Source organism: Eubalaena glacialis, chromosome 4, assembly GCF_028564815.1.
Source record: "Eubalaena glacialis isolate mEubGla1 chromosome 4, mEubGla1.1.hap2.+ XY, whole genome shotgun sequence".
In the NCBI taxonomy this organism is placed as follows: domain Eukaryota; kingdom Metazoa; phylum Chordata; class Mammalia; order Artiodactyla; family Balaenidae; genus Eubalaena; species Eubalaena glacialis.
The window spans coordinates 83,960,759-83,981,355 of NC_083719.1; the positions used below are offsets into that span (position 1 = coordinate 83,960,759).

The window sequence follows — 20,597 nt, forward strand, 5'->3', positions numbered from 1 at the left end:
AGGGTGATAATCAGATTTATAAGGCTGGCATAGATACTTCACAGTCTGCCCTCTGTCCTACAAACCTTATTTCTTACATTATAAACCATACCAAATAACGTACTGTTACCTGAATACATCATGCTGTTTTGTTTCTCTGCCCTTTTTCTGTGTTTATTACCTTTGCTTAGAGTGCGTTTCCCTCTCTTGTCTGCTTTTGAATTCATGCTGTCCCTCATCCCCCACCCCCTTTTAAATCTTTATTTTGGCAGTTACTTCCTTCTGTAATTTTTTTATTTATTTGTACCTCTACTTTGTTAAACTAAAACAATTTGAGAAGTATCACATCATATGCATTCTAGTATTCCCTCATAATGTTCAGTATAATTATTTTTTATAGAGAACAGAACCTCACTTTACCAATTTTTGCTGTATAATTAATTATTTAGAACCTTTTCCAGTGTATTGAAAATTTTCACATGTAAAATAGAAAGATGTGTGAAAAAATAGTCTGGACACTGAGGTATTTTTTATTTATTATTTTTTATTTGAATTTGTCTGCTGTTTTTATTTATATATATATATATTTTTTAAGTAAAATATGTATTTTAATATTTCTGAAAGGTTTATACAGTAGGTCCAGATTATGCCCATGCTGAAGCTCGAAAATCTCCTGCACTTGATGGCAAGGTGGAGCGAGATAGTGAAGGAAAAGAAGTAAGATACCCTGTTATTCTCAATGCACGAGAGAAATTAATTGCTTGGAAAGTCTGCCTTGCATTTAAGGTAAGATGTTATGCAGGCCATATAGACCCTTGTAAAAATTCTAATTTTTTTTTTTTTTTTTGAGTAAATGAGATGTTATTTGGGTTTATAACAGGAGAGATCAGCAGAGAAAATAAAGTGGTATATCTGAATGGTTTATGTACTTTTCAAGGGATTCTTGTAGTACCATTAATATTAAAAATATATAATAAATGAAGACCTTTGTTTCTCTTTATTCTTTCTGTATTATATAGAAGGAAACCTTGTCAATTTATTCAGAAACTACAATTACAGAGGAAAAACTTAACTGAAACAGTAGAATTACAGGAGTATTATTTAACATACCCCTATAACCAAAACTGGTTATAAGTATCTATTCAGAGTTGATAAATGATTTTTTTAAATAAAAAATATCATCAGTCTTCTAGCCTTTGCAATTGATCCTTTAGCCTATTATATATAGTAAAATATGTTCATGAAAGCTATACTAATACACTTCTTAAAGAAAACTTTTTACTTATGACATTTGACTAGTTCTCTCAATCTGTATTATTAGACTTTGCCTGTACTGTACAGTAAAGATTTAAATAGAGTAGTTCAACTTGCATCTAATAAAGGATAAACTGTACCTTGTTGAAGCCTTGCCTTGGATATGTAACTTAAAGACTAGTGTACATTACTGGTTATTAAATAATAAATAAGTTCTTTGTGTTTTAATAATTTGAAGTCTCTCATGGAAGGAATCTTAGCCTGAAATATGTTTTAATAGCTTTATTTGAATTGTTTTAATTTTGTAATACCAGGATCCCAAAAGCCTTGACTTAAAATCACATTATACCAATATGTGATATATGAATATAAAATGTAGAAGATCAGAAAATTCCTGGAGCCCAAGCAGGAAATTCATACCTTTCAACTGTTTTCTCCCAAATAAAGTAAATTTATTTCAGGTGCTCACACCTGATGAGCACCTGTGGTTGTGGTTATCAGGGTTTAAAAGATTCATGGGGATAATGGGACATTTTCTCCGGGATATGTCTTCAAAACTTTCTCCTGTTTATTTATTTATTTATTTTTTGGATTAAAATGATATAATTTCTACTAGCACAGAATTTATCGAAGCCTTTAAAAATTTTTACTTTTGTTTTTTAATAAAATGTTAATTGAAGAACTTCTTGATTTCTTGGCCTCTCTAGTCCCGTAAGCATTATTGTTGTACATCTACTTCATAGGAAGAACTTAAATAATCATATGACATGTATATTTTCAGAGTATTCAAGTTACAGATAAGTAGTTTCTTTGTTTTTACTTACTATGAAGTAAACTGATAAACAGTAATATACTTTTAGGCAGTTATAAAATTTGATGTGTTCTAATAAGACTGGAAAACTAAGTCATAATTCAAATGGAAATTTAAAGTTTATAATTTATTTTAAATAGCAAACAGTTTGTGGCTTTGATCTGTTACGGGCCAATGGACAGTCCTATGTCTGTGATGTCAATGGCTTCAGTTTTGTGAAAAATTCCATGAAGTATTATGATGATTGTGCAAAGATACTTGGGTAAGATTTTCTTCTTTATATTTCTTCCTCTTTACTTTTGTTACAGCTAATGCATACTAGTTATTCAGAAACCAAATAATGGTAAACGTCAAGTGATCAGGGTTTTGTAAACACTGCAGAGTAAAAATCAGTGTTCATAAAATGACATCCCCAAAGACCATGCCAAATTCTGAATTACACTTTGGGTTATGAAAGACAAATCAATATATGACCAGTATAGATAAAGGCTTAAAGGTATTTAACTTCATAGATTTAGAAATGCTGTAACAGTGATTTTTAGTGATTATTACAGTGGTTATTCATCAAAATGGCTAATTTATTTGATTATTTTGTTTCTCAAGTTTTTGATATGTAATTATAGTACTTAATGGTACAAAATTAACCAGAATAAGTAACCAGAATAAAATAGAAATATTTGGAATTTAGAATTCTTTTGAATGATTCTGCTTTCTACACGCATATGTTACTTTAAAATAATCTCATGAGATTATGAAGTGAATATAAAAGAAATTATTGCATATAGAAATGCCATTTTTATATTCTTTGACTTATTTTCTTATATCCTGATTTAGACGACTTGAAAGACAAGAACTATTTTTAAACCATTTCAAAGTATATTTGACAAAGCCGTAAAAAACTTACATTTTAAAATGTATTTTAATAATTGGGGTCAGCTGTTATAGTATATTTCAAAGGTTTGTGAACTTACTCTTAAAGTGAAATTTGGGGGAGCTTACTAAATTTTAGCATAAATAAATGCTAAATTTAAACAAAACAAAAAATGTCTTATAATTACTTAAACATGTTTTCATTATTAACCTTATTAGCAAAGAGTAGTAAGAAATTTGTTAAACATGAGCAATAGTGTTTAAAATAGCTTTGCAGGTGATAAATAAAAACTGAAAGAAATGATCAATGGCCACACAGAAGAGATAATCTTGGATTTCAGAATCTTTGTAAGTAGATACGCAGTTACAGTGATTTACTTGAATCCTATGTAATTTATATTTTTAAAATGAGAGTAAATAAGTAAAGCCAAATTCATGACATCCTGTTAGTGTGTTCTATACAACAGTTTAGCACTGCTGATCTAATTTTTCTTCATCAGGATTGATTTTTTAGGTTACTTTTTATGTGCTGTATTCACATAATCACTAGATAGTTTGACTTTAACTCCTATAATACTCAGTTATTTGTCATTAAATACCCAGGTTTGTCTTAAAATGAACTAGTTTAATTTTTCTTTTCTTTTTCTCTTGAAGGAATATTGTAATGCGAGAGCTTGCTCCACAGTTTCATATCCCCTGGTCGATACCCTTAGAAGCTGAAGATATCCCGATTGTACCAACTACATCTGGAACTATGTAAGTTTAAATATTTTCATTTAGAAACTCCTTGGGTTTTCCCCATTGGTTTGTGCTATTACAGGGAAGATTACATTTCTGAATAATTATTAGACACTCTACTGTGTATGTTTTCATATGATTGACTTTGCAGATGGAGAAATAGATTATATGCTTTTACATGGGGCTATTTAGACTAAAGATCTTTTCTGTTGTTACAAATAAAATCCTGAAAAATGCTTAGATAATTAGAGAACTATTGAATTAAGCCATAAGAATAAAGGAGGTGCCAGCAGATGTGCTCCCTAAAGGTTCGTGGTCAGTGGTCATACAACTTTGGTGCTCTCAGCATGTAAAGGAAAAATATACAGTTATATCTTGAAGTAAATTAATTAGACCAACATTGCCAAAGTGTTTCATAAATTCTAGTGAAAGTTACTGCTTGAAATTCACCTGTCAGGTGAGTTGACCAAATGCTTCATATTCCCAGCTTAGAGCTTTATGTTAACGTATTAAATATTCTTAGGAGTCCTGATTGGGGCGGAGAGGAGGACAAAAATACTTAATTTTGTTTTTAAACCAATATTTCCAAACTTATTTAACTCAAAACATGTTTTTGGGTAACTTATTCTATAGAGTTGTGTTCTGTGTCTCACAGTTTGGCAAATGTTAAATTATACCCTACCATTCTTGCTAAGACAGTTTTATCTTCCAGTAACTTGAGTTTGATATATTTTTCTTCTTACGTGCGCAAGATAAATATAGCAGCTTTATCTTGTTTGATTTAATGAAATCTCAGTCTATAGTGATCTATGCTACAGGACAGATAATTAAGGAAGTTAGGGGATTACAGTCCATTTACTTTTTTTTTTTTTAATATTTATTTAATTTCTTTATTTATTTTAACATCTTTATTGGAGTATAATTGCTTTGCTATGGTGTGTTAGTTTCTGCTTTATAACAAAGTGAATCAGCTATACATATGCATATATCCCCATATCTCTTCCCTCTTGCGTCTCCCTCCCTCCCACACTCCCTATCCCACCCCTCTAGGTGGTCACAAAGCACCGAGCTGATCTCCCTGTGCTATGCGGCTGCTTCCCACTAGCTATCTATTTTACATTTGGTAGTGTATATATGTCCATGCCACTCTCTCACTTTGTCCCAGCTTACCCTTCCCCCTCCCTGTGTCCTCAAGTCCATTCTCTAGTAGGTCTGCGTTTTTATTCCCGTCCTGCCCCTAGGTTCTTCATAACCATTTTTTTTTCTTAGATTCCATGTATATGTGTTAGCATATGGTATTTGTTTTTCTGTTTCTGACTTACTTCACTCTGTATGACAGACTCTAGGTCCATCCACCTCACTACAAATAACTCAATTTCGTTTCCTTTTATGCCTGAGTAATATTCCATTGTATATATGTGCCACATCTTCTTTATCCATTCATCTGTCGATGGACACATAGGTTGCTTCCATGTCCTGGCTATTGTAAATAGAGCTGCAATGAACATTGTGGTACATGACCCTTTTTGAATTATGGTTTTCTCAGGGTATATGCCCAGTAGTGGGATTGCTGGGTTGTATGGTAGTTCTATTTTTAGTTTTTTAAGAAACGTCCATACTGTTCTCCATAGTGGCTGTATCAATTTACATTCCCACCAACAGTGCAGGAGGGTTCCCTTTTCTCCACACCCTCTCCAGCATTTATTGTTTGTAGATTTTTTGATGATGGCCATTCTGACTGGTGTGAGGTGATACCTCATTGTAGTTTTGATTTGCATTTCTCTAATGATTACTGATGTTGAGCATCCATTCATGTGTTTGTTGGCAATCTGTATATCTTTTTTGGAGAAATGTCTGTTTAGGTCTTCTGCCCATTTTTGGATTAGGTTGTTTGTTTTTTTGATATTGAGCTGCATGAGCTGCTTATAAATTTTGGAGATTAATCCTTTGTCAGTTGCTTCCTTTGCAAATATTTTCTCCCATTCTGAGGGTTGTCTTTTCGTCTTGTTTATGGTTTCCTTTGCTGTGCAAAAGCTTTTCAGTTTCATTAGGTCCCATTTGTTTATTTTTGTTTTTATTTCCATTTCTGTAGAAGGTGGGTCAAAAAGGATCTTGCTGTGATTTATGTCATAGAGTGTTCTGCCTATGTTTTCCTCTAAGAGTTTGATAGTGTCTGGCCTTACATTTAGGTAGTTAATCCATTTTGAGTTTATTTTTGTGTATGGTGTTAGGGAGTGTTCTAATTTGATTCTTCTACATGTAGCTGTCCAGTTTTCCCAGCACCACTTATTGAAGAGGTTGTCTTTTCTCTGTTGTATATTCTTGCCTCCTTTATCAAAAATAAGGTGACCATATGTGCGTGGGTTTATCTCTGGGCTTTCTGTCCTGTTCCATTGATCTATATTTCTGTTTTTGTGCAAGTACCATACTGTGTTGATTACTGTAGCTTTGTAGTATAGTCTGAAGTCAGGGAGCCTGATTCCTCCAGCTCCATTTTTCGTTCTCAAGATTGCTTTGGCTATTCGGGGTCTTTTGTGTTTCCATACAAATTGTGAAATTTTTTGTTCTAGTTCTGTGAAAAATGCCATTGGTAATTTGATAGAGATTGCATTTAATCTGTAGCTTGCTTTGGGTAGTATAGTCATTTTCACAATGTTGATTCTGCCAATCCAAGAACATGGTATATCTCTCCATCTGTTTGTATCATCTTTAATTTCTTTCATCAGTGTCTTATAATTTTCTGTATACAGGTCTTTGGTCTCCTTAGGTAGGTTTATTCCTAGGTATTTTATTCTTTTTGTTACAGTGGTAAATGGGAGTGTTTCCTTAATTTCTCTTTCAGATTTTTCATCATAAGTGTATAGGAATGCAAGAGATTTCTGTTCATTTATTTTGTGTCCTGCTACTCTACCAAATTCATTGATTAGCTCTAGTAGTTTTCTGGTAGCATCTTTAGGATTCCCTATGCATAGTATGTCATCTGCAAACTGTGACAGCTTTACTTCTTCTTTTCCGATTTGGATTCCTTTTATTTCTTTTTCTTCTCTGATTGCTGTGGCTAAAACTTCCAGAACAATGTTGAATAATAGTGGTGAGAGTGGGCAACCTTGTCTTGTTCCTGATCTTAGTGGAAATGGTTTCAGTTTTTCACCATTGAGGACGATGTTGGCTGCGGGTTTGTCATATATGGCCTTGATTATGTTGAGGTAAGTTCCCTCCATGCCTACTTTCTGGAGGTTTTTTATCATAAATGGGTGTTGAATTTTGTCGAAAGCTTTTTCTGCATCTATTGAGATGATCATATGGTTTTTATTCTTCCGTTTGTTAATATGGTGTATCACATTGATTGATTTGCATATATTGAAGAATCCTTGCATTCCTGGGATAAACCCCACTTGATCATAGTGTACGATCCTTTTAATATGCTGTTGGATTCTGTTTGCTAGTATTTTGTTGAGGATTTTTGCATCTATGTTCATCAGTGATATTGGCCTGTAGTTTTCTTTCTTTGTGACATCTTTGGTATCAGGGTGATGGTGGCCTCGTAGAATGACTTTGGGAGTGTTCCTCCCTCTGCTATATTTTGGAAGAGTTTGAGAAGGATAGGGGTTAGCTCTCCTCTAAATGTTTGATAAAATTCGCCTGTGAAGCCATCTGGTCCTGGGCTTTTGTTTGTTGGAAGATTTTTAATCACAGTCTCAATTTCAGTGCTTGTGATTGGTCTGTTTATATTTTCTGTTTCTTTCTGGTTTAGTCTCGGAAGGCTGTGCTTTTCTAAGAATTTGTCCGTTTCTTTGTGGTTGTCCATTTTATTGGCGTGTAGGTGCTTGTAGTAATCTCTCATGATCCTCTGTATTTCTCAGTGTCAGTTGTTACTTCTCGTTTTTCATTTCTAATTCGATTGATTTGAGTCTTCTCCCTTTTTTCTTGATGAGTCTGGCTAATGGTTTATCAATTTTGTTTATCTTCTCAAAGAACGAGCTTTTAGTTTTATTGATCTTTGCTATTGTTTCCTTCATTTCTTTTTCATTTATTTCTGATCTGATCTTTATGATTTCTTTCCTTCTGCTAACTTTGGGGTTTTTTTGTTCTTCTTTCTCTAATTGCTTTAGGTGTAAGGTTAGGTTGTTTATTTGAGATGTTTCTTGTTTCTTAAGGTAGGATTGTATTGCTATAAACTTCCCTCTTAGAACTGCTTTTGCTGCATTCCATAGGTTTTGGGTCGTCGTGTTTTCATTGCCATTTGTTTCTAGGTGTTTTTTGATTTCCTCTTTAATTTCTTCAGTGATCTCTTGGTTATTAAGTAGTGTATTGTTTAGCCTCCATGTGTTTGTATTTTTACAGATTTTTTTCCTGTAATTGATATCTAGTCTCATGGCATTGTGGTTGGAAAAGATACTTGATACGATTTCAATATTCTTAAATTTACCAAGGCTTGATTGGTGACCCAAGATATGATCTATCCTGGAGAATGTTCCATGAGCACTTGAGAAGAAAGTGTATTCTGTTGTTTTTGGATGGAATGTACTATAAATATCAATTAAGTCCATCTTGTTTAATGTATCATTTAAAGCTTGTGTTTCCTTATTTATTTTCATTTTGGATGATCTGTCCATTGGTGAAAGTGGGGTGTTAAAGTCCCCTGTTATGATTGTGTTACTGGCGATTTCCCCTTTTATGGCTGTTAGCATTTGCCTTATGTATTGAGGTTGCTCCTATGTTGGGTGCATAAATGTTTACAATTGTTATATCTTCTTCTTTGATTGATCCCTTGATCATTATGTAGTGTCCTTCTTTGTCTCTTGTAATAGTCTTTATTTTAAAGTCTATTTTGTCTGATATGAGCATTGCTACTCCAGCTTTCTTTTGATTTCCATTTGCATGGAATACCTTTTTCCATCCCCTCACTTTCAGTGTGTATGTGTTTCTAGGTCTGAAGTGGGTCTCTTGTAGACAGCATATATATGGGTCTTGTTTTTGTATCCATTCAGCCAGTCTGTGTCTTTTGGTGGGAGCATATAATCCATTTACATTTAAGGTAATTATCGATATGTATGTTCCTATTCCCATTTTCTTAAATGTTTTGGGTTTGTTATTGTAGGTGTTTTCCTTCTCTTGTGTTTCTTGCCTAGAGAAGTTCCTTTAGCATTTGTTGTAAAGCTGGTTTGGTGGTGCTGAACTCTCTCATCTTTTGCTTGTCTGTAAAGGTTTTAATTTCTCCATCAAATCTGAATGAGATCCTTGCTGGGTAGAGTAATCTTGGTTGTAGGTTTTCTCCTTTCATCACTTTAAGTATGTCCTGCCACCTCCTTCTGGCTTGCGGAGTTTCTGCTGAAAGATCAGCTGTAACCTTATGGGGATTCCCTTGTGTGTTATTTGTTGTTTTTCCCTTGCTGCTTTTAATATTTTTTCTTTGTATTTAATTTTTGATAGTTTGATTAATATGTGTCTTGGCGTGTTTCTCCTTGGATTTATCCTGTATGGGACTCTGCGCTTCCTGGACTTGATTAACTATTTCCTTTCTCATATTAGGGAAGTTTTCAACTATAATCTCTTCACATATTTTCTCAGTCCCTTTCTTTTTCTCTTCTTCTTCTCGGATCCCTATAATTCGAATGTTGGTGCATTTAATGTTGTTCCAGAGGTCTCTGAGAGTGTCCTCAATTCTTTTCATTCTTTTTTCTTTCTTCTGCTCTGCAGTAGTTATTTCCACTATTTTATCTTCCAGGTCACTTACCCGTTTTTCTGCCGCAGTTATTCTGGTATTGATTCCTTCTAGAGAATTTTTAATTTCATTTATTGTGTTTTTCATCATTGTTTGTTTGCTTTTTAGGTCTTCTAGGTCCTTGTTAAACATTTCTTGTATTTTCTCCATTGTGTATCCAGGATTTTGGACCATCTTTACTATGCTTACTCTGAATTCTTTTCCAGGTAGACTGCCTATTTACTCTTCATTTGTTTGGTCTGGTGGGTTTTTACCTTGCTCCTTCCATCTGCTGTGTGTTTCTCTGTCTTCTCATTTTGCTTCACTTACTGTGTTTGGGGTCTCCTTTTCTCAGGCTGCAGGTTCGTAGTTCCCGTTTTTTTTGGTGTCTGCCTCCAGTGGCTAAGGTTGGTTCAGTGGGTTGTGTAGGCTTCCTGGTGGAGGGGACTAGTGCCTATGTTCTGGTGGATGAGGCTGGATCTTGTCTTTCTGGTGGGCAGGTCCGCGTCCGGTGGTGTGTTTTTGGGTGTCTGTCACCTATTAAGAGTTTAGGCAGCCTTTCTGCTAGTGGGTGGGGTTGTGTTCCTGTCTTGCTAGTTGTTTGGCATAGGGTGTCCAGCACTGTAGTTTGCTGGTCATTGAGTGGAGCTGGGTGTTGGCGTTGAGATGGAGATCTCTGGGAGATTTTTGCCGTTTGACATTACGTGGAGCTGGGAGGTCTCTGATGGACCAATGTCCTGAAATCTGCTCTCCCACCTCAGAGGCACAGTCCTGACATGCGGCCGGAGCACCAAGACCCTGTCGTCCACACAGCTCTGAATAAAAGGGAGAAAAAAATAAGTAAATAAATAAAATAAAATAAAGTTATTAAAATAAAAAATAATTATTAAAAATAAAAAAAATTTAAATAATAAAAAAAAGAAAGAAAGAAGAGAACAAGGAAACCATAAAACAAATCCACTAATGTTAAGAAGTGCTAAAACACTATACTAAAAAAAAAAATGGGCAGATAGAATCCTAGGACAAATGGTAAAAACAAAGCTACACAGACAAAATTACACACAGAAGCATACACATACACACTCACAAAAAGAGAAAAAGGAAATATATATATATATATATCGGTGCTCCCAAAGTCCACTGCCTCAATTTGGGATGACTCGTTGTCTCTTCAGGTATTCCAGAGATGCAGCGTACATCAAGTTGATTGTGGAGATTTAATCCGCTGCTCCTGAGGCTGCCGGGAGAGATTTCCCTTTCTCTTCTTTGTTCGCACAGCTCCTGGGGTTCAGCTTTGGATTTGGCCCCTCCTCTGCATCGCCTGAGGGCGTCTGTTCTTCACTCAGACAGGACGGGGTTCAAGGAGCAGCTGATTAGGGTGCTCTGGCTCACTCAGGCTGGGGGGAGGGAAGCGTACGGAACGCGGGGTGAGCCCGCAGTGGCAGAGGCCAGCGTGATGTTGCAGCGGCCTGAGGAATGCCTTGTGTTCTCCCGGGGAAGTTGTCCCTGGGTCATGGGACCCTGGCACAGGCTCCGGGAGGGGAGGTGTGGATAGTGACCTGTGCTTGCACACAGACTTCTTGGTGGCTGCAGCAGCAGCCTTAGCATTTCATGCCCGTCTCTGAGGTCTGCGCTGATAGCCACGGCTTGCGCCCATCTCTGGAGCTCCTTGAAGCGGCACTCTTAATTCCCTCTCCTCTCACACCGTGAAACAAAGAGGCAAGAAAAAGTCTCTTGCCTCTTAGGCAGGTCCAGGCTTTTTCCCTGACTCACTCCCAGCTAGCTGTGGCGCACTAGCCCCCTTCAGGCTGTGTTCACGCAGCCAACCCCAGTCCTCTCCCTGGGATCTGACCTCCGAAGCCCGAGCCTCAGCTCCCAGCCCCCGCCCGCCCCGGCGGGTGAACAGACAAGCCTCTCTGGCTGGTGAGTGCTGGTCGGCACTGATCCTCTGTGCGGGAATCTCTTCGCTTTGCCCTCTGCACCCCTGTGGCTGTGCTCTCCTCCATGGCTCCGAAGCGTCCCCCCTCCGCCACCCACAGTCTTCGCCCGCGAAGGGGCTTCCTAGTGTGTGGAAACCTTTCCTCCTTCACAGCTCCCTCCCACTGGTGCATGTCCTGTCCCTATTCTTTTGTCTCTGTTTTTTCTTTTTTCTTTTGCCCTACCCAGGTACGTGGGGAGTTTCTTGCCTTTTGGGAGGTCTGAGGTCTTCTGCCAGCATTCAGTAGGTGTTCTGTAGGAGTTGTTCCACATGTAGATGTATTTCTGATGTGTTTGTGGGGAGGAAGGTCATCTCCATGTCTTACCCTTCCACCATCTTGAAGGTCTCCCCTCCATTTACTTTTATCCCAGAGTTAGCATAGTCATCTCAAGAGAAGAAGCAGGTATTGTGTAGCTTAATATTACTCCCCCTTCAGCCTCTTAAATTCTTTTTAGGGTTTGATTTGATAAAATTAAGACTAGTTGTTACAAGCACTATGCTTCATGGAGAATATCTTAAAGTGGTAAAAGATGGTTCTAAATAAATAATTAGATGTATTAGCCTGAATTATATAACACAAATCTTTGTCAGAAAGTTGAACGTTATTTTTAAATTTTAGGATGGAACTTAGATGTGTCATAGCTGTCATACGTCATGGAGACCGAACACCAAAACAAAAAATGAAAATGGAAGTGAGGCATCAAAAGTATGTTTAAAGGGGAATAATTTAACCCTTCAGAGATAAGTTAAGATTTCTGATAGGTGCTTAGTTATTTTGATTAATACCTCATATAGGAAAACTGTTTACCACTACTTGGCCATTAATATTTAAACCACTGGAAAAAAATAAAATCCAACAAAATCCATTTTAAATTGTGTATTTTAGCGTCTGAAAATTACTGTGGCAATATCCATATATGGTCATCATCCTGACCTAGCTTTTATTTATTGTTGTAAATATTCAGTCTTGTGTTATTATTCTCTTACATTGCTTTCTGAGAATCATTAACTTCTCAGCCTTCTAGATGAAAATTAGTAGAATGAAAGTTTGTTACTTCTTTTCAGTTAATCTAGTGATTATTAGTTTGATACGGTTTAGGAAAATACTAAGTTTTATCAATCAAAGTAGAGGAGCAACATCATATAGTGAAAGAGGGCACACAGTGAGTCCATAGACCCCAAGTCCCATATCTATTATTAATTATTGTTTTAGTCCCATATCTATCATTTATTGTAATTATTTGTTTTAGTTTATAGAGGTAATATTGTTGCAAATGCCTAACAGTGCTCTGTCTTTCTTATAAGATTCTTTGATCTTTTTGAAAAGTGTGATGGATATAAATCTGGGAAATTAAAGCTCAAAAAACCAAAACAATTACAGGCAAGTGCATCTGATTTCTTGTTGGGTTTTAAATTGCTAATCGCAAAGTTACATAAAAATTCAATTCTTTATTTATTTTACAGGAAGTGCTGGATATTGCACGACAACTTCTTATAGAGTTGGGACAAAATAATGATTCTGAAATTGAAGAAAACAAGTCTAAACTTGAACAACTTAAGACCGTGTTAGAGATGTAAGTATCTTTTTGAAACCCATAATTTTGGTAACTACTTATAGTGCTTTTTTTTTTAATATGTGTGACTTCATGTTAATTTCCTTCACAGTTTGAACTTTTTTCTCTTTATCACTGGAGCTGAGGAGAAATTAGTGGAAGTCTAACAAGAATTTTATTTTCACCAGTGAGAAAAGAGATTGTTGTATTGAAGGTTCTGTTTTAGTTTTAATTTTGATGAGAAGATCAAAAGAGGGCATCACATTTAGATCTTGTATGAAGTACTACTTAGGATGAAGGCCACATTGCTAAGTTAACCACAGATTCAGTGCTGTTTAAGTGAAAAATAATTTTGAACTATGTTTTAATCAAGTGAAATTGGTACCACCAATATTCCTCTTATAAGCTTTATTTCTTTGACCACTTAAAATCGTTATTTCTTTTATTTTTTTAAAGACACATACATTTATGTTTTTATATGTTTATATACTTTGGCATCTATTCAAAATTCTCCAACTTTTAAAGAGAAACTTTATTGTATTTTTATTTTTAATGTGGTTAGAATAATTACCTAGGATACAGATTTTGTGCTAGGATATTTTGAAGAATTCAGCAAGGTAATTACAAATAGGAAGCATTAATATGTAAGATTTAGTTTTTGTCTAGGTGGATTTTAGTTTTTCTTTAGGAGGTTGCATTGCATGCTTATTGAATATTGTCTGTTCTGTTTGCCACTTTATTTTTCAGGTATGGCCATTTTTCTGGAATAAATCGTAAGGTCCAATTAACCTATCTCCCTCATGGTTGTCCTAAGACATCTAGTGAAGAAGAAGGTATGTCACTATTAATGCCTATTGTGTTTTATTTATATGTAGGGACTTACTACTCGTTGTTGATTACCTTTGTAATCTTCTGTCTAATAGTTTAGGGGTTGGCATGCTGAACAGAGGAAAAATAACATGGAGTTGTGTTAACTATGCCTTCTATCCTTTAAATAAAAGATGTTTTACTTTTTATCCTTTAGGTAAAGGGTACCTTTTATTATTTTGAAAACTGCTTAGGACTTCTCTTTTACTCTTCTGAAAGCTTATTTATTTATAACTAAATGTTACTTAATGGGTCCCTATCCCATACAGGGTATACAGGAAGAAAACTTAAGAACTATGAAAAGACTGTTTAAAAAAATACGTAATCACCATATTTCTAAAATAGATATTTTTCTCCACCCAATAAATCAGAATAAGCATTTAAAATTAGTCTCCTAAGAGCAGTGAGCACAAAAGTTCATTTACTTTTCAAAAGAAAAATGGGCAGGGGTTGGGAAGCCATTTTACGGAGAAATGGAGATGCCCAATACAATAATGATAATAATAATAATCAGTCTTGCCTATCACACTGGCAAAGTGTTTTCTTATTTTGTTCTTTTTCAAATGATAATAAAGAATGCTGATGAGAGTACAATGTGACAGGATTTCAGTTTACTGGTAGGATTGTAAATTGACATAACTTTTTTTTTTTTTTTTTACTTTGTTTTATTTTATTTTTGGCTGCATTGGGTCTTTGTTGCTGTGCGTGGGCTTTCTCTAGATGTGGCGAGTGCGGGCTACTCTTCTTTGCGGTGCGCCGGCTTCTTATTGCGGTGGCTTCTTTTGTTGCGGAGCACGGGCTCTAGGTGTGTGGGCTTCAGTAGTTGTGGCTTGTGGGCTCAGTAGTTGTGGCTCGTGGGCTCTAGAGCTCAGGCTCTGTAGTTGTGGCACACGGGCTTGGTTGCTCTGTGGCATGTGGGATCTTCCTGGACCAGGGCTCCAACCCGTGTCCCCTGCATTGGCAGGCAGATTCTTAACCACTGTGCCACCAGGGAAGCTTTGACATAATTCTTTGAAAAGTAATTTGGCAATATATATCAAAATTTCAGTGGACTTCCCTGGCAGTCCAGTGGTTAAGCCTCCACTCTTCCACTGCAGGGGACATGGTTTCGAGCCCTGGTCGGGGAACTAAGATCTGGCATGTTACGCAGTGCGGCTGGGGAAAAAAAAACACTTCAGAAATTTTTCATATGCTTTGACCTTAATTCTACTTATAAGAATCTATCCCAAGGGGGTAATCAGATATTGAGGGAAAGATTGTTCTATAGGGATATTCATAGTGGCATTATTTATAGTAGCAAAAATTGAAGTAATGATTATTTTAAATGCAAACAAATTTGATTATGTTGATCTTTATATATTCTAAAATTTGATATATTGCTCTTGTCACACCTTGTGATTAATAGCAACACAGATTAATTTTCTATATTTTGATGTTTATATCAAAATCCATAAACAACTATAATTAACAAGTCAATTAATTACCTTTCTATAAATGAATGTTGGCTTGCATGGTAAAGCACATACAACTACTAACTAGCCCCAGGGGAAAGGGTGATTTTCTATCACTTTTAATGAATCATCAAATTCTTTAGTGCTTATAGTGCTAATTTTTAAATGACCTTTGTTTCTGTAATCCAACACAGATCTTAGGACGTGATAAAGAGCAAGTCAAAATTAAATATAGAAACTCAGACCTCCCCTATATCTGAGAAAATACTTTGGTCTGGAACATACAGATTCTACAACTCCAAATTTAAAAAGCTGTTCTTGGCTATATTTTATTGTATATGTCACCCATAAGTTTAAATTATAATAAATATTAAGCTCTGTCATCTCACATCTTCTTGAAAGTTATGCAAATCACTGATTACTAATCATAAAAATGTGTATATCTTCTTCACTTCAGATAACATTAACTTTTATGTGACAGCACTGCAGGAGGCTCTTAATGTAAAGCCAAGATCTGAATCCTGTCATCAAGGAGCTCTTAATCTAGTATATGTAGTACAACTAAATACATTGGGCAAATACCATTGCTCTCATACCACTGAGGGCAGGGAAGGGAGAAGTTTCCTTTTAGAGAACTGGGAAGGAGGCTTCTTTCTAGAGTGTGGGAGAGATTTTGAAATTTTAGTAAGATTTTAACAGGTGGAGCAAGGGGTATTCCTAGCAGAAGCAACAGCCTACAAGATACGTATGTTTAAGGAACAAAATAATTTACATAAGGGCCATATTCCACTGCAGAAGAGACACAAAGAAAAAATTAATCTTGAAATATGTCTGTTTAGAAGAAAAAAACTTGACATTTGCTTTATTCATTCACATGTATCTTAGACAGCCGAAGAGAAGAGCCATCCTTACTTCTGGTTCTAAAATGGGGAGGAGAACTAACCCCTGCAGGCAGGGTCCAGGCTGAAGAACTTGGAAGAGCTTTCAGGTGTATGTATCCTGGAGGTCAAGGTAAATCTTGGAGTTTCTTTAATTCAGTTAAATTCATACATCATATTTTCAAATCCTAATTCTGAGATGTTATTAAATATTTATAGAAATACAGTGAGATAAAAATATAGCTTAAGTGATTTGAGGATTTATTTTCAGGAGATTATGCAGGATTTCCTGGTTGTGGTTTACTTAGATTACATAGTACCTACCGACATGACCTTAAAATATACGCCTCTGATGAAGGACGAGTCCAGATGACTGCAGCTGCTTTTGCAAAGGTATAAATAAATGTTTTTTAGAATTATTAGAATTTTCATCTAATATAGCATTTTAAAAGATTTTTACTAAGGTATTATTTTAATATTCTAAATTTGAAACTTCTAACTAAAGCCCTGAAATGGCAGTGACAAATTGCATTATTAATAAAGTTTATTGTAAATAGTAAGCTTATACCTTGTGAAATTCAGCATGTAACAAGATAATTATTAAGATACCTTCTATTTTGCATACTAATTCTTAATCTGTTTTGGCTTTATTTTATGTATTTAGGGGCTATTAGCTCTAGAAGGAGAACTTACACCCATTCTTGTTCAGATGGTGAAAAGTGCAAACATGAATGGCCTTTTGGATAGTGATAGTGACTCTTTGAGCAGTTGTCAGCAACGTGTGAAAGCAAGACTTCATGAAATACTTCAGAAAGACAGAGATTTTACTGCTGAAGATTATGAAAAGGTGGGTCTTACCAAACTCTTACATTGTCAAATATTACATGCACATACACATAGAAAAGTGCATAAAATGTAAACTTAGAGCTTATCATATTATAAAGCAAAGAGTTGTATAATCACTACAGAGATACAGAACGTTGGAACAACTCTAGCCTCTGTGTGTCCCTTCCTAGTTGCAGCCCCTTCCCTATCTGCTAGAAATAATCACTATCCTAACTTTTTATAGTCTTATACCCAGAATGCTTATTTGGCTAAGTATGTATCTGTACCTACCATAGTCTCAGTTTGGGGTATTTTTTAAGCTTCATGTAATAGAATGTTTTCTTTTATGTCTGGCTTCTTTTTCTCAATATTATGTTTGTGAAATTCATCCATAGTTTTGAGAATTTTCAGAATTAATTTTCATTTCTGTGTAGTATTGTTTTCAGAGGTTGGCAAACTTTTTCTGTAAAAGACCAGATAGTAAATATTTCAGGCTTTGTAGATCACATATAGTTGCTTGTTGCATATTCTTTTCTTTTTTAAACCACCTTTTAAAAATGTAAAAACCATTTATTAGCTCACAGGCTATCACAGGTCATGTTTGGCCTAGTTTGTTGATCCATATTCTATTTTATGAGTATATGCAAATTTATATATGCTTTCTAATATTGTTATAGTTTGGGGCTGTTATGCTAATACTGCTGTGAATATCTATATATGCCTCCTAGTGTATATGAGCATATGTTTCTCTTCGGTGTATTCTAGGAGTGGAAGTGTTGTGCCCCACAGTGTGCTAATATTTCGATATTAGTAGATGTCAAACTGTTTTCCAAAGTCACTGAAGCAATTTATACTCCCACCAGAAGTCCATGGAAATTGTTATTCCTCTACATAGTCTCTATTCTTGGTATTTTCAGACCATTCAATTTTGCCTATTCTGAAGGTGGATGTATAGTAGTACCTCATTGTGGTTTTAATATTCGTTGACCATTTAGGTATCTTCTTTCATAAGGCCTGCTCTTCAAGTCTTGTCCTTTTTTTCTACTAGTTGCCTGTGTTTTTCGTATTGAATAGTAGAATTTCTTTGTTTATTTTGGATATGAGCTCTTTGTTATGTGTTCTAAATACTACCACCTACTCTGAGCCTTAATGATTTCCTTTGATAAGCAGAAATTCTTATTTTCCATGTATTTCTTTTTTTTTTTCCCATGTATTTCAAGGTCAATTTTTTCCTTTATGTTCAGTGCATTTTAATGCATTATTTATAATACCTTTTTCTAATGTGGGGTCATAAGATATTCCCATATATGATCTTCTATAAACTTTACTGTTTTTCCCTGCACATTTATCTACAATCTAGCTAAAATTGACTTTTGTGTGTGCTATTAGATAAGGATGTCAAAATTGATGTTTTCCCCCCAACCATATGTACATTCAGGTGTCTCAACACCACATACTGAAAAGACCATCCTTTCCCCACTACTCTGTAGTGCCAGCTTTATCATATGTGTGTTCTCTATTTCTAGAATGTATTCTTTTGTTGACTCTTAGGCCATTGAATAAGATCTCCCAAATCCCACATGGGTCCTTCTTCAAATTCTTCTTGGCTTTTCTTGTATTTCTGTATAAATTTTAAAATAACCTGGCCCAAAATCCTGTTGGAATATTGATTTAGATTGCATTAGATCTATAGTTTGTGAAAACTTACATCTTTAAAAAAAAATTTTGTGTACTTGTAAGCGCTCCCTCTAAAAAGGTTACTGTCTGTTGCTGCTATGTACAAATAGTTTTTTTTAATATTTACTTTATATGTGTCAACTTTATTGAACTTATTTATTAACTTAGTAATTTATCTGTAGATTTAAAAAAATCTTTTCAAAGCATATCCCCAGGTTTTTGTCTTCCTTTCCAGTTCTGATGTTTTTAATTCTTTTTCTTGCTTTACTTTAATAGCTAGTACCATCGAAGTGATAGTAAATAGAAGTGGCTTTTCTGTTTTTATTCATATTCTCAAAGGGAAATCTTTTTAACACTGTCCATTAAGTATGGTCTCTGTAGATTTTTTTAAAGCTACTCTTTTTCAAAATAAGGAAAATCCATTCTACTCCTGTTTTCTTAAGAGGTTTTATCATGACAAGTTTTTAAATTTTATATTTTCTTATCTGTTAAACATCATATGATTTGGGGGAGAGGCTACCTTGGTTCCTAGAATAAGCTCATTTAAAAAATATATATATATATATATCACTGGTTTGGGTTTACTAATATTTTTGGTTAGGAGTTTTACATCTGTGTTCATGAGTCATACTGACCTTTACTTTTTTATTCTTGTTGTCTTTGCTGCTTTCAATATCAAGATTATGCTGTTCTCATAAAATTAGTTAGAGAGTCCTGTTTGGGGGGAATAATTCATGTATATATGTTTCAGTAAATGTTTGGTAAAATTTACTGGTAAATCCCATGGGCATTTTCTTTATGGGAAAGCTTGTAATTGTGGTTACCAGAGTAATTTAGTAGTTTCCATTTATTATATCTTGTGTCTGTATTAAGTTACATTCTTCTAGAAATTTGTGTATACAGTCCTCTTAAGTTGTTTGTAATGTCTGCAAGATCAGTAGAGATATTCCTTTTTGTTTCATAACATTGTACAGTCTTCCCCCCCCCCTTTTTTTTCCGTGATCAGTTTTGCCATAGTTGATCAGCTTTATTAGTCCTTTAAAAGAACTGTCTTTCAGATTTGTTGGTTCACTAAATTATGCACTTGTTTTCTATTTTATTAATTGTTTAATATTTTATTCCTTCTACTTCTGTAATTTTATTTTGCTCTTTTTCTAATTCTTAAAAACTAATGTCACTAGATGGATGCTTATTAACTCATGAATGTTCAATCTTTTGTAAAATACACACTCTAGGCCATAAATTTCCCTTTATGCACTGTTTTGACTGTTCATAAATTGAGGTTTATGCCATCTGGGACATTTTCTAATTTCCTTAGTGATTTCTTTGATCATACATTATTTAGAAGTGTACTTTTAAAATTTCCAAACCTATGCATTTTTGTTATATATATATATATTTTTTTAAATTAATTAATTTATTTATTTTTGGCTGTGTTGGGTCTTCGTTTCTGTGCGAGGGCTTTCTCTAGTTGTGGTGAGCGGGGGCCACTCTTCATCGCGGTGTGCGGGCCTCTCACCATCGTGGCCTCTCTTGTTGCGGAGCACAGGCTCCAGACGCGCAGGCTCAGCAGTTGTGGCTCACAGGCCTAGTTACTCCGCGGCCTGTGGGATCCTCCCAGACCAGGGCTCGAACCCGTGTCCCCTGCATTAGCAGGCAGATTCTCAACCACTGCACCACCAGGGAAGCCCTTAAGTTATATTTTTGTTATTTCTAACTTTGTATCATTTTGGTAAAAACAAAAATTCTTGCTGATTTTTTTTTTGGTCTGTTTTTTCTTTCTTTACTGTTGTGTGTTAAAATTTCCCACTATAATTGTGGATTTTTCTTGTCTTTGTAATCTCTTAAGCCTTGCTTTACATGTTTTGATGTCATGCTATTAAATGCATACAAATTAAGAATTGGTATATTTCAGTCAGTATTTTTGCCTCAAAATTTACTTTGAGATTAATATAGCTACAACAGTTGTTTTTTCTTTTACTTGGTGTTTGTACAGTATCTTTTTTATCTTT

At 35.0% G+C, this 20,597-nt stretch overlaps 1 protein-coding gene across 3 annotated transcripts in view; it reads left to right on the top strand.

Annotated features, from left to right (window-relative positions):
- The window catches only part of PPIP5K2 (diphosphoinositol pentakisphosphate kinase 2), a 79,891-nt gene that overhangs the window by 18,518 nt on the left and 40,776 nt on the right, over window positions 1–20,597 (top strand). For all 3 annotated transcript variants that reach the window (XM_061188027.1, XM_061188028.1, XM_061188029.1), the window contains 10 exons: window positions 604–765; window positions 2,185–2,306; window positions 3,569–3,670; window positions 11,954–12,040; window positions 12,640–12,715; window positions 12,799–12,908; window positions 13,635–13,720; window positions 16,091–16,216; window positions 16,355–16,476; window positions 16,748–16,930. In XM_061188027.1, coding sequence (XP_061044010.1) covers window positions 604–765; window positions 2,185–2,306; window positions 3,569–3,670; window positions 11,954–12,040; window positions 12,640–12,715; window positions 12,799–12,908; window positions 13,635–13,720; window positions 16,091–16,216; window positions 16,355–16,476; window positions 16,748–16,930 — 1,176 coding nt within the window. The remainder of the gene's footprint in view (window positions 1–603; window positions 766–2,184; window positions 2,307–3,568; window positions 3,671–11,953; window positions 12,041–12,639; window positions 12,716–12,798; window positions 12,909–13,634; window positions 13,721–16,090; window positions 16,217–16,354; window positions 16,477–16,747; window positions 16,931–20,597) is intronic.